The 15,306-nt window shown below is 43.2% G+C and overlaps 1 protein-coding gene across 1 annotated transcript; it reads left to right on the plus strand.

Annotated features, from left to right (window-relative positions):
- Positions 1-10,066: 10,066 nt before the first annotated feature.
- Positions 10,067-11,830, plus strand: LOC135393290 (TNF receptor-associated factor 2-like). The gene has a single exon (XM_064623763.1). It carries the CDS (start codon positions 10,227-10,229, stop codon positions 11,658-11,660), a length of 1,434 nt encoding a protein of 477 aa, XP_064479833.1. The 5' UTR covers positions 10,067-10,226; the 3' UTR covers positions 11,661-11,830.
- Positions 11,831-15,306: the final 3,476 nt, after the last annotated feature.

Below are 15,306 nucleotides of genomic sequence, written 5' to 3' on the forward strand. Positions count from 1 at the left end.
TCCCCTTTGGATGAAAGAATGTGAAAGAGAGAGAGAGAGAGAGAGTCCCCCACCCATAGATTGACAAAGGACGTGCGGTTTCTTCGCTTTGGGCTGTATAGAGGGAGATTGATTGTGACCCCATCAGGCTCAAGTAGCAAAGATAGCTGTCTTGGTTGTATACCTCTGTCAAGGTAATGTTTATAGTGCCTGACTGGAATGAAAATTATATATTGTTCGACTAGATTAGGTTGCAAGGATGATTTTATGATAGTTGAAAAGATAGATTAGTTCCATTTAGATTTATTAAATTTGTAATGGTTGGTGGTTAGTAAAATAACAAGGGGAGGTTGAAATTGGCGCATGCGAATTCTGCTACCCCGAAAATTGCCCCGCTAAATTTGTAATGGTTCTTGTTTGGTAGTTTGTTTCGATATTATTTTCCTGCATGTGTCTGTTGTTGACACGTTGGCAGATGCGCCATTTAGAGTGTTTCCCTACTATTCAGTGTTAAGTGCGTCCATGTTTATCCTTTTGATAGATTGTTTTTCGATTATTTTTCTTTTGTGTACCTCTTGTTTACGTGTTGGATGGTGCATTATTTTGGCTCTCTATTAGCTGTTGATCGTGTTTCTCATTATTCCCTTGCATGTATTTATTGTTTACGCGTGGATGATGCGCCGTTCAAAGTGTTTCTCTGCTACTCAGCTTTACACTGTTAAAAATAATTCCGTAGAAAAACGGGAACTTTACTCGATATGATATTGCCATACATTTGTCTGTTTTCTGATCAACGGAGCACAGTTTCTTTACGAACAAATCCTCCGTTGCAAGACGTTACAAAAGCGCCGTAGAAAAACTGACATTTTACCGATACGTATTTGCAGAGATTTGTCCGTTCTACGGTGTACGGCGAACTGTTTCTTTACCGCACATGTTCCGTTATAAAATATTAAGGTGCGCCGTTTTTTTACTAGTGATTGTTCCTTTATAATGAAGTGTACCAGCTCTTTTCTACAGCTCCACGCGTTTGCACTAGCTCCTGTACGACGCACGTTCCTTATACACGAGTGGTACTTATGACGTGCTACCGCTTTTCAACCCATACCCAATTGTACTAACGGAGACCGCATATAAATGATTCACATGAACAAAGATGTGTAGACAAATAGAACAAGGGCAATAGATAAATAGAACAAGGGCATCGCAGCCTCTGACCGATATACGGTACGATGTACTTGTGCTCTGGAGTGGTGATACGTCTCTTCTAAGCTGGAAAACCTACTTGAATACATCCACAATGACATTCGCTGCTCAGACTACTTGTCACCAACACAACAGGTGCAGGAACTGTGCAGGAACTTTATAAAAATATTTATTTAACAAGTTGGTATTGTTGGGAGGCTCACTCTGTTGGAAGGCCCCGCTCCTCTGGCTGGTTCACGATAGGTCTAAAGGAAGAAACACGAAGCATTTAAGTAAGCTACAAAAGTCGTATGTAAGCTGATAAACGTTCGTTAGTGAATTGCAGTTTCAGAGGCCGACTAAGCAATGAGATGTACATTGGCTTCACAGTATAATGTGTATACCAGTCTACACGAGGGATGTGAATTTGACCAAACAAATTGGAGGTTATCTGAAAGGATGCAGCAAATCAAATCAAAATCAAGTATGGGAAAAATTCCAATGAATTTAGATATAAACTTCATTTTGCAAGCAAATTTAGCTTCAGAATGAATAGTGCATCTAATAAAGGATTTAAAATTTGATTGCATTATACTTTTGTGGAAGTATCAGGATTTAGATTGGCTAGCTGGGCTTGTTCTTCCAGGAACTTTGTTTTATGTTGCTAGCCTTTTGGATTTGGCGATGGATATGATAAATGTGGTTTAAAGTGGGATTCCATTTCATTCAGATTTAAATCGTGGCAGGATTTAAACTTTCACTACACTCGCAATGCAGTATTCTGTTGAGAGGTATCAGCTAGTCATGGCCTGCACATGTTGCTTTTCGTTATCGTTAATGAAATAGTGTATCACGCGTATAAGTAGTGGAATACACACGCTGGCTTTGTAGGACATGCCGCTTAGTTGGTGAACAATCAGTGGACAAGTATTACATTCATTTGTCCTTGAACGTACCTTTCAATAATGAATTCCAGTGAAGCTCGCTTGCATCATGGGTATTCCATGTTCAAGACAAAGTATGCAGAGAACATAAGCATCGCAGCATCAAGGAACATCCCAACAGCTTCAAAGGGTATCGCTCGTTTCACGTCATGAAAAAAGTGCTCTGACTGAGAATGTCACCACTTGAAACGACAATGTATGAACCTGAGCTTAATGGCTGCGGCAGCACATTCCCCAGGACTCAAGTAATATGAAGTAGAAAAGGAGTTCTACTTAAAATCTGGAACCTCTATCCAAGAAAAGTCACGTCAATCAGACGGTAACAATTATTTAGGCAAAGATAAAGCTTTGCTGCACTACAAGAATGACATGAAAATGAGACGCTGACTAATGCTGCCGAGTTGTGTTGGGAACACGGACTGGTTTGTGAAATTTACATGTATCAGGGAAAAACACTTGTGTAAACCGAAACGGCCGCTGTTTTTTCGTTGTGCAGGTGTTCATGCGGGAAATGCAAGCCGATTGATACTGCGGACGAGTGTTTGTGCTGCCGAGAGGTAGAGAATGCATGTGAAAAGCAGACAGACAATTGCATCACAAACAAAGAATAATTCGAAATACTGTTCCTTGACACTGGAGTCCTGCAAGTGTCGTTTACATACATCCGAGAAACCGAAGAGCATGACAACATACGCAGCAGCGCCTTTTGTCTTTACATGCTACTTCAACGGCAAACTGGACGGAAAACCCTTATTTCTGCAGGAAATTCCGTTATATCACCTGAATTGCCTATCGGCAATTCACAATAAGGATATGGGGTGCTCCGACAATAGAAAGATTCTTCCTGCATGCTATTAGGGATGCTTTCCAATCACATGTCTCGCAGGGCTTTGTACCTGCAGACCTGTAGAAATGTATACGTATATTGATGCCAGCAAATTTTCATTTCTTGCTTGTTGCAAGTTTTTTCTTTTCAGTCACAGAATTATTATTAGTTTGTTCCTCGACGGTTAAGTAACCTGGGGGCATATCTGTATTTGTAGATTACATACTCACGTCTTGTATACAGGGTGTTTCTTTCTTTCTTCTTGCTTTTTATTGGGGGTTTACGTCGCGAAACAACTGAGATCATGAGCGACGCCACGATCTCAGTTGTCTCGCGACGTAAACTGTTTCACCTAACACAGGGTGTTTCACCTAAGGTGATAAAAAATTCTATCTGACTACGTACTCGCCGGGGGATTGTCGGACTTTCGGCAATTACCTTCTGGAAACTTTTGCCACCATTGAGGAAGGCTTTAGACAATTTTTAATTGCGGGAAATTTATTTTTTTCAATTGAACCTTGAAAATTGCCAAGTGAACCTCACTTTTTTTTACAGAAATATGAAGCCCTCCACGGATAACCACAGACCCAACCAAAACTACGCACAGTATCGCCACGGAAATAGCCTAAAAAAATTGTAAAAATTACGCTTTAGCCCCGCCTGCTTGATTTTCGCCGAGAAGCGCGCGCGAAATGTGCGTTTAGACGAGAGAGTGTTCCCGGCTTCAAAAGTCTTGACTTCTTTGTGACAAGACGGTTGTTTTGTTTTGTTTTTGATAAGTCGGTTGTCGTCAGCATCAAGGTCAAACCGGAGAAAGAAAGATAAAACAAGAGGTGGGAACACTTCCTCCTCTCCCCGCAAATACCTTGCGCTTTTCTTTGCGACACCTGAGCAGATGGGGCTAAAGCCGAATTTTTACAATTTTTTTAGACTATTCCTGTTGCGATACTGTGCTAGTTCTCTTGGGTCTGCAGTTATCCGTGGAGGACTTCATGTTTCGGTAAAAAAAAGTGAGGTTCGCTTGGCAATTTTCAAAGTTCAATTGAAAGAAATAAGCTTCCCACAATAAAAAATTGTCCAAAGCCTTCCTCAATGGTGGCAGAAGTTTCAGGAAGGTAATTGCCGAAAGCCCGACAATCCTCCAGCTAATACGTAGCCAGTTAGAATTTTTATCACCTTAGGTGAAACTCCCTGTATATGAGGAGTAAATAGATAATCTTCATCAGTGTAGTTCAGCTGGACTCTGTTCATAACCTTTTATATATACTTGTTATTGACCAGGTTTCCAAATGAAAATTGATGTTTGAACCGAGAGTGGGATTTAATACTTAATCTACTCATTTTTGTTAAAAGGAGTACTTTTAACTGATTCACTATCATGTCACCTTCTAACATTTGTAAAGAAAGACTTGAGGGCTGGCTTCAAGTATTAACAACCCTTGATCTCAGTTCAAAGTTAATCATGCAGCATTGGTACGGGCAATAGTAATCCGAAATGACAAAATAATTTATTGCATAAGTTCTCTGTTACTGTAATTGAGATGCACTTTTGTAAAGTTGTTTTGACGGCCCTGCAAATTGAAACTGGCTTCAATGGACACAACAGACGCATGATGACATTTAATTGAACTATAATATAAGAGCAGAAGGAACATTTTGTCGCAACTGTATATTTTTCATTTTTATTGTCCAGGGATTTAGCTGACTGAGTAGGACTTTCTGCGCTCTGATGTTTTGACGTACTTGAGAAAGTTGTAAAGCCTGAAACAAAATAAATAAGAGAAGTATAAACAGTTTGATATTTCCCTTTTGAATTGAACAAGCAAGTTATATTTTACCATTTGTGTGCTTTTGTATTCTCTGTTGGTGAAGAGAGTACAGGAATAATAATGCAGCACATACATCCAACACTGACTTATCTTGATGAAGATGAGAACTCTTTTCTCCAAGTGCGCTAACTGTGACAAAAGAAATGTACAATGAAGGTTGTACAAAAACAACGAAACAATGAACTTTTTCTGTTTCACTGGGCATTCAGGTGCAGAGGGTGCATCTCTAGAAAACTATTTAGCATTCTTTAGTCATAACTATAGCTCAACAGGAAGTATTCCTGTACCCTTCAAAGAGCTCTCATCGGCTTCTTCTCCTACTGTTGACGTCATATTAATGTTCTGAACCTGTCCAAAGACTCCAAAAAGGTCACAAGGTCTGCAACATGTAACAAATCTAGTGCATCCACCTGTGGACTTTACATACCTGCCTTTAGCCATTTCTGTCATATCAACTAAAGTGCCTCGATCACACCCGCACAGAGCAATAACAAATGCACAGCATGTTGGGCATTAATCCTATATATATTTCTTACATGAGTGGTCATAGAGGCAGTGCTGCAGTATGCATAGTCGAGCTCGAATAAGGTTGTTGTTTCCTGCAAAGTAGGGAAGTTCAGGATTACAAAATATCTCTGATCCTCAATTCTTGCAGTGCAGATCTAGACAATAGTCTTTTTACTGCGTACTTCACAAACAGTGTCCGTCGACGTGGATAATGTGCCGGCAGCATTAGAGTTATCCGATGCAGTGTCTTCTATGCGCAGGTATATGAAATCATGGCAGTCGACTTAAAACAGTTTTAAAACTACTTCAAAAGATAAATTTTCAAAAGATGATCAAGTGATGAGATCTCCACATACTACGAAGTAATCTGGCTCCACTTGAACACTGGAAGGTCCCTGAAATTAAATTTATTCATGTTGACAATGCAGTACGGGACAAGTAGGATAACATAAGTTAAATGGAATATGTCATCGCTATATTATAATTCATACACATGTGAAACCTGTACATACCTGAGACGTTGTTTTCAGTTCGTCACCTCGGTGAAGCAGAATAACTGGTTACTGAACGACAGTTTGCTTCGGACACTTTCGCAATTCGCCTGCTGCGGCATCTTCGTAGTCATCGGCAGCAAAATAAGCTCAGCACACACAACAAGACTGCTGTATCCAATGGCCGAGTGGTTCGAACCACATTCGCTTTCGCGCACTCTCCTGTGGAATCTTGTGGTAGAAAACGCCCGTTGTCGAACATGAACGAAAATGATTTTTGCATCCCCGGACACTACAACTACACCAGGCATATGTAGGTCTCTCGAATACGTGACACGACAGCGACAGACAAGTCACTGACTTCCGCTTTCTGCTTCGACGAACATGACCAACATGACCACTCACGGCGTAGACAATAAACGCGGATAACACAGACGGCCTTGCAGATGGCGCGGCGGATCGTAGCTCGTAGCAGCGTAGGTGAAGGTAGTAGCTTATAAGCACCACATGCTCATAACCTCCAAACGCTCAAAACCTCCAAACGCCCATATGCATCGAAAAAAAGTTGGTGGTTTTGAGCGTTTGGTAGAAATGAGCAGGAGGGGAGAACTTGCTCATAAGCACCAAACGTGCAGAACATCCGAATGCTCATATGCATCGAAAGGCGGGAGACCACAAAGGCCAGTTCTTCCTTTCCCGCATTTGGAACAGTGTATTAGGGTGAGGAAGGGGGAATGAATGGAGACTACCAAGGTTTGCGCTTTTGATCGAACGCCGCTTGGTCGAAAGCCGTTTGATCGAAAGCGGGTTGATCGACGCCGTTTGTTCGAAATACGTTTGTTCGAAGGAAGTTCAAAACTGCATGCACTGTGTCATCCGCACCTCTTTTTCTGTAACTTTTGACTCGAGCATACGGAGCGGGCAATCAGTGTCCTCTGCTTTCTTTTTTCCTTTTGGAAGGGAGACCACTGGTTATTTGCAGACGTTTGTCATTTACGAACCAGTAGGACACATACTGAAGAAAGTTGCCCCAGGTTGGGAGCAGCCGATAGCCTGTGCTTCGTCTGAGCACCCTTCTAATTGCTTTTGACATATTTATAGGGAACGGTCTGTAACGGGATAGCCATATGTGCGTAAAAGCCACTCGAAGTCTGTGGATGCTAAGAAGGAAATTCCGCCATAGCACAACGAAAGATATTAAATTAACAGCATGTAAAACCTTAGTTTAACCTCGTGTAGTGTATGCATCTGCATTCAGGGGTCACTACACATGCACGCTATCCGAAAAAAGTAGAGAAAGTACAAAGATCTGCTGCCCTGCTTACCTTGTCTAGGTTTCGAAGGACTTTTTCGGTTACATGTCTGTTGCAAGAACAAAATTTATGTTCACCTGCACATGGGCGAAAAGTAACGAAACTAAAACTGCTTTTTCTCCTATACAATGGTCAGTTGATTACAAACAATCAGAGCCGTCGCGAGGCGAGTTTGCGCCCGGGGCAGGGCAAATCTGAAGCGCCCCCCCCCCCCTCCACACCCTCCTCCACTGCCTTCAGGAGCCTTGTAAATAAAGAAAAGAAAACACCCATTTACACTGCCGAGACCGTAAATTCAAATTCTCTTCATTCCTACTTTATACTGTCCAACCAACACGCCAGGGCTTGCCGTTCGGCGCCCTCTCTGGCAAGGCACCCGGGGCGGCTACCCCTCTCGCAACCCCGTCGCTACGGCTCTGCAAACAATAATACACTGTTAAAATTTATCCACATTCAACGGAAATAAATAATTGAAAAATGTCATTTATTTATTTTTTATTTATTTGTCAAAAATGTTTAATACTTGAAATCATGGCCGATGGACGGATATCAACATGGAACGCCGTCTACTCCATAGCGGCTAAAGCTACATAAACGAGTAAACATAAGAGAAAACGAGTAGTAATCATAAACTGAAGAAATAAACTGAAATAAAATGAAACTGAGTATATGTTAGAGAATCACCGATAACACCCAGTGAGCTTGAATTAGCGGTGCAGGAAGGAGGCTTGGCGCTGCACAGAGTCGCAGTCACGCACTGGCATCATCGAATGGTTCCGTAGCATTCGCTACAGTTCCACAGTATCAAGTCTGCGTCGTGAAGCATGTATTAGAAGTAGTTTTGGCATGTGTTACAACGTGTCTGTTTTTGCATGTTCTTGCCTGTTTAGGTGTTTTTGAAGGTCTAAATACCTGTCTATTTTCATGGTTTTAGCACATAAATTTCCGAGTTCTACTTATAAGAGGAAGTAACGTTGTTCTTGAATGCCTAAAACGGTGGGCAAACAGAAATGAGTTGAAAACCAATCATCCAAAGAACCAAGCCAGTCATCTTCCAGACCGAAGATTGAAGAACGATAGGAGCGAGAATGTGCAAGCATGTTGGATGGAGTTCCGGAAAAAATAGTCCCGGAAAAGTTGGTCCCGCAAAAATTGGTCCCTGGTTGCGTGGCGGAAGAAATGGTCCCGCGCTGTTCCGTGCGCCCAAAAATACAGGAGCGTCGTTGCGGACATCTGATGAACCGGATCATAGCCAATCAAGTGCTAGCATTCGCACTCCTCACTTGTCCGAAATTGCCATCGATGCCAACGAACTTATAATGGAATATCGTTTTGTGTCATTGAGAAAAAGAGAGGACGCCAAACAAAGAGACACACACACAAGACAGCCTCCAGGAGATATATCTGAATCCTTGCATTTGCGTCAGGATTCTATTTTCTGATCACACCAGTTACTATCGCTGGTGCTGAAAGAAGCCTCAGCACAATGAAACTGATCGATCAAGAACATCCTGCACTCAACCACAAGAGATGTCAGGCTTTCTGAGTTCGTAGTCAACCGAAAACATGATTATCATATCTCTAGACTATGACGCATTGATTAACCAACTTGCGAAGAAAAAGGCGCGAAAGAAGGGTTTTGCGTAAATGTTCGTTGTAGGCCTGTGTATGTATGCATAATATAAACCCTATATAAATATCGTATTCCATCTTCTGTATTGTAAGTGAACCCGGACATATGTTCGGAGGGGGCTACGCTCTTTGTTGCTACAGCCCTGGGAGCCGAGTGCCTTTCGAGCTAGAATTAAGTCTTTCATGCTAGGCTGTCTCCGTGTCTATGAAAATAAAACTGAAATTGAAATCCATAAACGAGAAGGCGCTATTCGTTGTGGCTACAAGCAGGACCAAGCTGTTGTATAAACTTCAAACTGACACATTAAGCGGCATTGGTAGTCGCCATTCATTCCACCTTTCTCACCCTATGACCTTGTTCCAAATGCGGGAGAGGAAGACCCGGCCTCTGGACCCGGCCTTTGTGGTCGGCCGCCTTTCGGTGCATATGAGCATTCGGATGTTCTGGACGTTTGGTGCTTATGAGCAGCTTCTCCCCGCCTACTCATTTCCACCAAACGCTCAAAACCACCAACTTTTTTTCGGTGCATATGGGCCTTTGGAGGTTATGAGCATTTGGTGCATATGAGGCACAACCTAGCAGAATGCTTTATTAATGTAGAAACTGTGGAAATGAGCGTCATTTTTAAAATGACGTTTGGCTGTAACGACAAGGTGCGTCAAATTTGTTCTCTACAAAATTATATCTCACATGGTACCGGCTGACCAATCCCTGGGAGCCCTGGACCCGAAACCCAAGTTGCTCTTTTTTGCCGTTCGTGGGCAGCACCGTCCATGTTCCGGCAATCCTCAAAATATTTATTCGTAAAAAATATGCTGAATTGAGAGGTAATGCTTTCTCTGTGTTATCAAACAATGATGTTGTCCACGATAGTGGGCAAACATATGGGGGTTATTTTTCACTTTACAGTCCCTTTAATGATTGTCTGCCGTAAATTACCTTTCGTTAACGCTAATAACAAACCTTACAAAAGCTGAAATATGATTTTTCTACTATAAAGTTACTTTCTGAGCGTTCCTATAACTTTGTCTTGCGATCTTCCTTGATACTATTGCAAACTTGTCCCAGTACCGAAACTTTCCCCAAATATGCAAACTGGTCCAGCTCGAACTGGCACGACTTCACTTTCCAGTTGCCCCCAGTACAGGTTAAACTGGTACTGGTTCACTTTCCATTTGCCACCAGTCCAGCTTGAACTGGTATCACACGACTCTGTCGTAGTCAAAGCCCGCCACATCACCCAAGGATGTCACCTCAAAGCGTTAGATAGACATCTTTGAACATCCACTGATTGTTTATCGTGGCCATCATCCAAACGTGACGCACTGGTCTTGTTCTGATAAAAAGAGCCATGTATCTCTTATCAGTACAAGCGTCTGGGATTCAACTACTGCCGCGCTACTCAGGAATTCAACAACCAGACTTCACTGGGTGATATTGAAAGACACATGTAGTGTATGCAACATTTCCTCTCCGTGGCGGCTACAGACCCGACGAAGGCTTCGTTTTGAACAGTGGGATGTGTACCAAAAGCTACCTTTTGGGGCACTTTGAAGCCCTGGACTGGCGTCCCTTGCAATTTCTGGGTCTCCCTTCGACAATATCGTGTGACTTGTGCTCTTGCGTTCCTGAGAAGATCTTCAGGCTCGAATGTTTCCATTCCCTTTGTGAAGGCTGTTACCAGAGCGTTCTTCGAAGCAACCCACGGTGCCCGCTCGACAGGCAAGAGTTACATCAAAGTGAAGTGATTATTTTACCAATTAAGACGACTAGTCTGCAGAAGCTGGAGGTTCGCTGCTGCAATTTTAAGCATGGTTGTCCTTTCGTCGGATCGCTGGAACGAATGAAATATCACTTCTTGAAGGATTGTGAGTTTCATTCACTAACTTGTAAGAACTGTTCTGCCACTGTACTCCGTAAAGACATCATCAGCCATCGCATGGAAGAAGAATGCGGGAAACAATATAGTCAAAGGGGAGATGTTGATATTGATAGTAGCGTCCTCGTAATCGGACGAGGGATCAACACTTCAATGGCGGATATATCCGATAAGCTTCATGCCATTGAAGACCACTTAAGTAGTCATACTGTCGGGATCGACACTACCAAAGAATGTGTTGTGAATTATGCGCAAGTACTCCGCACGATTCAAGAGGAACTTAGGCTCTCCACAGAGGGTATATCAAACTTGGTCACTAGTATGCACACAGTTCGGGAAGCGTTGTCTTCGATTGAAGACCAACAGAGCAAACAAGCTCTAAGTGCCGCCGAAGTTCAGAATATCGTCACTTCGAATCGAGAGAGGCTAACTGTTGTGGTAGAACTGCAAAATGAAGTAGCTCAGAACGTACTCACATCTGGTGAAAGGTGGAAACAATGCTCAGGGAAACTTGAAGCGATGTCGAAACGCATACGAGATCATTCGTCATCAGCACACGACAGACTGAGTACCATGAGAGATATGCTCCAAGCTCCACAGGCTCCCATAGGATACGGAACCAACGTTGCTTTCTTTCATGTTACAGAGGTCGACGACCTTCAGAAGAAAGCAATTGAAGAGGGGTTGGCCTATGCCTTATCTGATGTTTTTGCGTTGTGTGGCTATTCTGTAAAGTTAAGTGTGTATTTGAAACGATATGATGGAATCATGTACATAGGAGCCTATCTACATATTTTTCGAGGTCCGAAAGACTCCCTCTTGAAATGGCCCTTCTTGTTTCCTTATAAGCTCATATTGGTCCATCCAACTGACGACAAAAGGAACACTGAATATACTACTGATGTGCCAAACGTGTTTCAAGAGACCCCTGAAAGCTTCGATAGGCCAGTCGAAAGTTCAAACAAAGGCTGCGGCACCCCGAAGTTATGCAAACTGTTAGATGCCTTCAATCGTGGCTTTGTTTACAAGAACTCAATTACTGTTGGCGTTACCCTTGTCCAAAGTAGGCAGTAGTATTTGGTTAAAGCTATGAACCTATGACGTACCAGCCTATATGGCTGGTACCAAACCGTTATAATCTATACGATTCAATACGCCAAATCATTTCCTAATTTGTTCTTTTATCGACTGCGATGCTGCTGCTGTGTTTTTCTGTGTTTTGTGCAATAAAGCAATGAAATCCGTGGCGTATTAAAACTCGATTGCGTTACGTGCAATAGCTACAAGAAGACAATTAGAAAACGACATACAAAAATTTACAAACGATGACGGAAGATGTTGCGATTTCCAGCGGCAGCTGTTAGTGACTTTTTCTGACGCTGACAAGACGTTTGACCTTGCCCCTAAATGTCGCAACGCTTTCCATGACAGTCCGCAGATTTGTTTGTAAAATGCATGTGATGTGTTTGCAGAAAGGTTGTTCAATAAAGTTAAAAACTCGGCAGTCAGGTACCTTACTCTGAAATGGATAAGAATCTTCAGGTCAGGGGAAACGAAAAGGACAGGACAAAAGTGTAGGCGCTGAACTGAAAAACACTTCATTAGACGAAAACAATTTTCTTTTAAAGCCCCAGGATAGATTTTGTCTTCTGGAGGTCCGGAAAAGTTGACTTGTTAGGGAAAGGAAAATCAGTGACGAAACCATATATCAAGAAAAGTAGGTTTTTGGGCAGGCCCATTTTGAAATGCACTTGGCGTGTGTTACCGCTCTCTCTGAACGACACGGCACGTCAGGAAAGGAAATATTCCCGTGAGGTGATCCAGTCGCTGAAAGTACGCGTACTGTCAGCCGCTGGATCACTTCACGGGAATATCAGTGCACTGCAGTGCACGCAGTGCAATGATCAGTGCACTACAATTGTCGCTTACAACTATGATTGTAGTGTACATCGGATGCATCGTGTGGGATTTGTTATATAAAGTAGTATAGTTGTGCGTGGAAAATGTAAGCCCGTTTCAGTAAATCTGAAAGAAAACAAAGAAAACGCAGTTTCATAATGCAACCCCGTCCTTCAATTGCAGCGTACCTTACATTTAGATTCATGTAGATTTCCAACAACCCATACCCATTTGCATGGATCCATGGTATGAAGATCGACATAGGATAGGGTATAGTGTAGTAGAGACTCGAACAGGGTAGAGTATCGCGTGTGGAGATTAGACCCCCCCCCCCCATCGTCAAAATAAAGTACCGTATTTTCACGCGTATTAGCCGCGGCTTATGCGCGATTTTTTTTTTTTTTTGCGGACGCTCTGCGGCTTATCCGTGGGTGCGGCTTATCTGGTGACTATTTTTCCCTGGTACTTTCCCCATACCGCGGGTTAAACGAAAGGGCCGACAGTGCCTCATGTTTTTCGGAACAGGACCGCCCTGCCAGTGCACGAACAATACCGAACAGGGGCGGGTCCACTCCACATTCGAGTGGACTAACCCGTCAATCCACGAAAAACACGCAACAAGGGCACAATCCGATTTTAGTAGAACTCTAGAACTGACCTCCTTATATACATCATGCCGACACCGGAATGTGGACAGGGTTTATGGCCGTCCCCACAGTCCCCTTTGTCGGCAGACCCACAGGAAGGGTTCAATACACCTGTCATCGGGATAAAACGTGGTCAGCTAAGCGCCAGTTCTCATTTGACGAGAGCAGCAGCATTCGTGGACACGGGCACGGCAGTTAGAGGTGAGGCATGGCTCCAACGCTGAGGCATAGCCACGACAGCGGCTTCAAACTAACAGTCGCCGACTTCGCGGACAAGTACGGGAACAGGGCAGCTGGCAGGGAGTACGGCGCTGACGAGCGTTAAGCGTCTCTGTTGATTTTGTATGTGCATCACTGGTTTAGCGCACAAAGCAGTCGCGTCGTATTACCCGCGGCTTATCTGCGAGTGCGGCTTATCTGCAAAAACATTTTCAAAATGTATCTAAAAACGAGTCCTGCGGCTTATCTGCGGTGCGGCTAATACGCGTGAAAATACGGTAGCTCTTGAGTTGAGTTAGTGCTACGCGCTCTCGAATTCATTATATATTTCCCGATGAAAATGAAGCAATGTCTAGATCAGTGTAATCACGGGTCTCACACACGCCCCCCGCCCCGCGAATAATGAAGAATTAGGAATAAAATCAGGTTTTCAGGCATTGTTTTTATCCTTGCTCGCCGTAGTGCTGCTCTTGTGCATGTTAGGAAGCACATACATCACTTAAGCAGTCCATGTGGTTCATGAACCTCAACAAGTAATGGTCACAGCGACTTCATCTGCACGTGAATTTTGGTAAACTACACTGTAAGTAATATGGTATTTAAGAAGGAATACCGAAGCGGGTTGTAGCGGGGTAGTTGGTTGAAGTACATACTTGAGTGAAAATGCAGCAAGAGACGCTGACAGGTGGGTTAAAACAGGAGACCTGCAGACTCGCAACTAGCTATCTAACTCAACCTGATAGAGGTTTCCTTGTCTGTTAAAATTACACGTGGGATGCGAGGGGTAGGATTACACGTGCAAATTCATTTTGTTATCGATTCACGTGTTACTACTGTGTTGAAAATTCACTTCAGGTTTCTACTGTGTTGCAATTGGTTGGCTGTCACCTTCCATTAAACTTCTGCTAGTTGCGAGTTTGCAGGTCTCCTGTCGTATATGTTTTAACCCACCTGTCCGTGTCTCTTGCTGCAGTTTCACTCAAGTGAATACCGAAGAGAAGAAAAGCAGAGAATGGGTTCATATTAATTATTACACAAAGTTTATGAACTTGCAGCATAGCAGTAGCCTCTCCGGATATCATTGCGAAAAACTGTACGGAGCAGATAGGTGCAGAGAAAAAGGAAAGAAAAATAGAGATAGAACAGTTATATACAAGAGTCATTGTATTAAATTTTTAATTATTGCTCTTTATCTGATTTTTTTTTCACGTTGAAAGTTTGAGCAAAGGCAACAATACAGTGTGTAAATAGACAATTTTAGTTCTCCCGAACGTTGGGATGTCGTTCGTGAAGAACTGTGTACGAAGAATTCGAAACGCCTTTCAAATTTTCAGTGACCGATTTGGAAAGTCAGCTTATTTATTCCTGTTGGTGTGTCAAGTGAACTTTTTCGGTGAATAATTGTACATACACGGAGTGCCCAATAACTACACGGCTCCTGTTTTTTGTGTATATTTTTGATGCTCGGGTATTTTGCGATAATTACGGTAATTTCTCGTCTGTCCGGTTCTCCATCATGTCGTCCAAGGTCAATGCGATACGATTTGAGCGTGAGTCCCCCGGTCTAGATGGTCTGTGACTAATGCGACTTTACTGCATCCTCTTGTGGGGAACGTACGGCATGGTAGGTGTGTTCGCACCCTTCTCTACAACACACTAAGCGCGTTTACATGAACTCATTAGGAGCAGGTCGCTCATGAACTCCATAGAAGCTTCATAGGAGCAGCTCGAGTTGCTTGTCGGGTTCGTCTGGCTTACGTAAACGCTCTCGGGTCGTGTTGACCAAGCCTCGCGTCGACTCAAGTCAACCCGAAAGCAGTGGGAGGGTTGACTCGACTGGCCGGGGCTGTAGGCTCGACGCCGTAGGCGCCGCTGCGATCACTTCTTATTGGAGCGAGTTCATGTATGCACCGTTGTGCCGGGTTCGGGTCAGTCAGCTAGTCAACTCGACCTCC

The sequence above is a fragment of the Ornithodoros turicata genome, chromosome 4, assembly GCF_037126465.1.
Source record: "Ornithodoros turicata isolate Travis chromosome 4, ASM3712646v1, whole genome shotgun sequence".
In the NCBI taxonomy this organism is placed as follows: Eukaryota; Metazoa; Arthropoda; class Arachnida; order Ixodida; family Argasidae; genus Ornithodoros; species Ornithodoros turicata.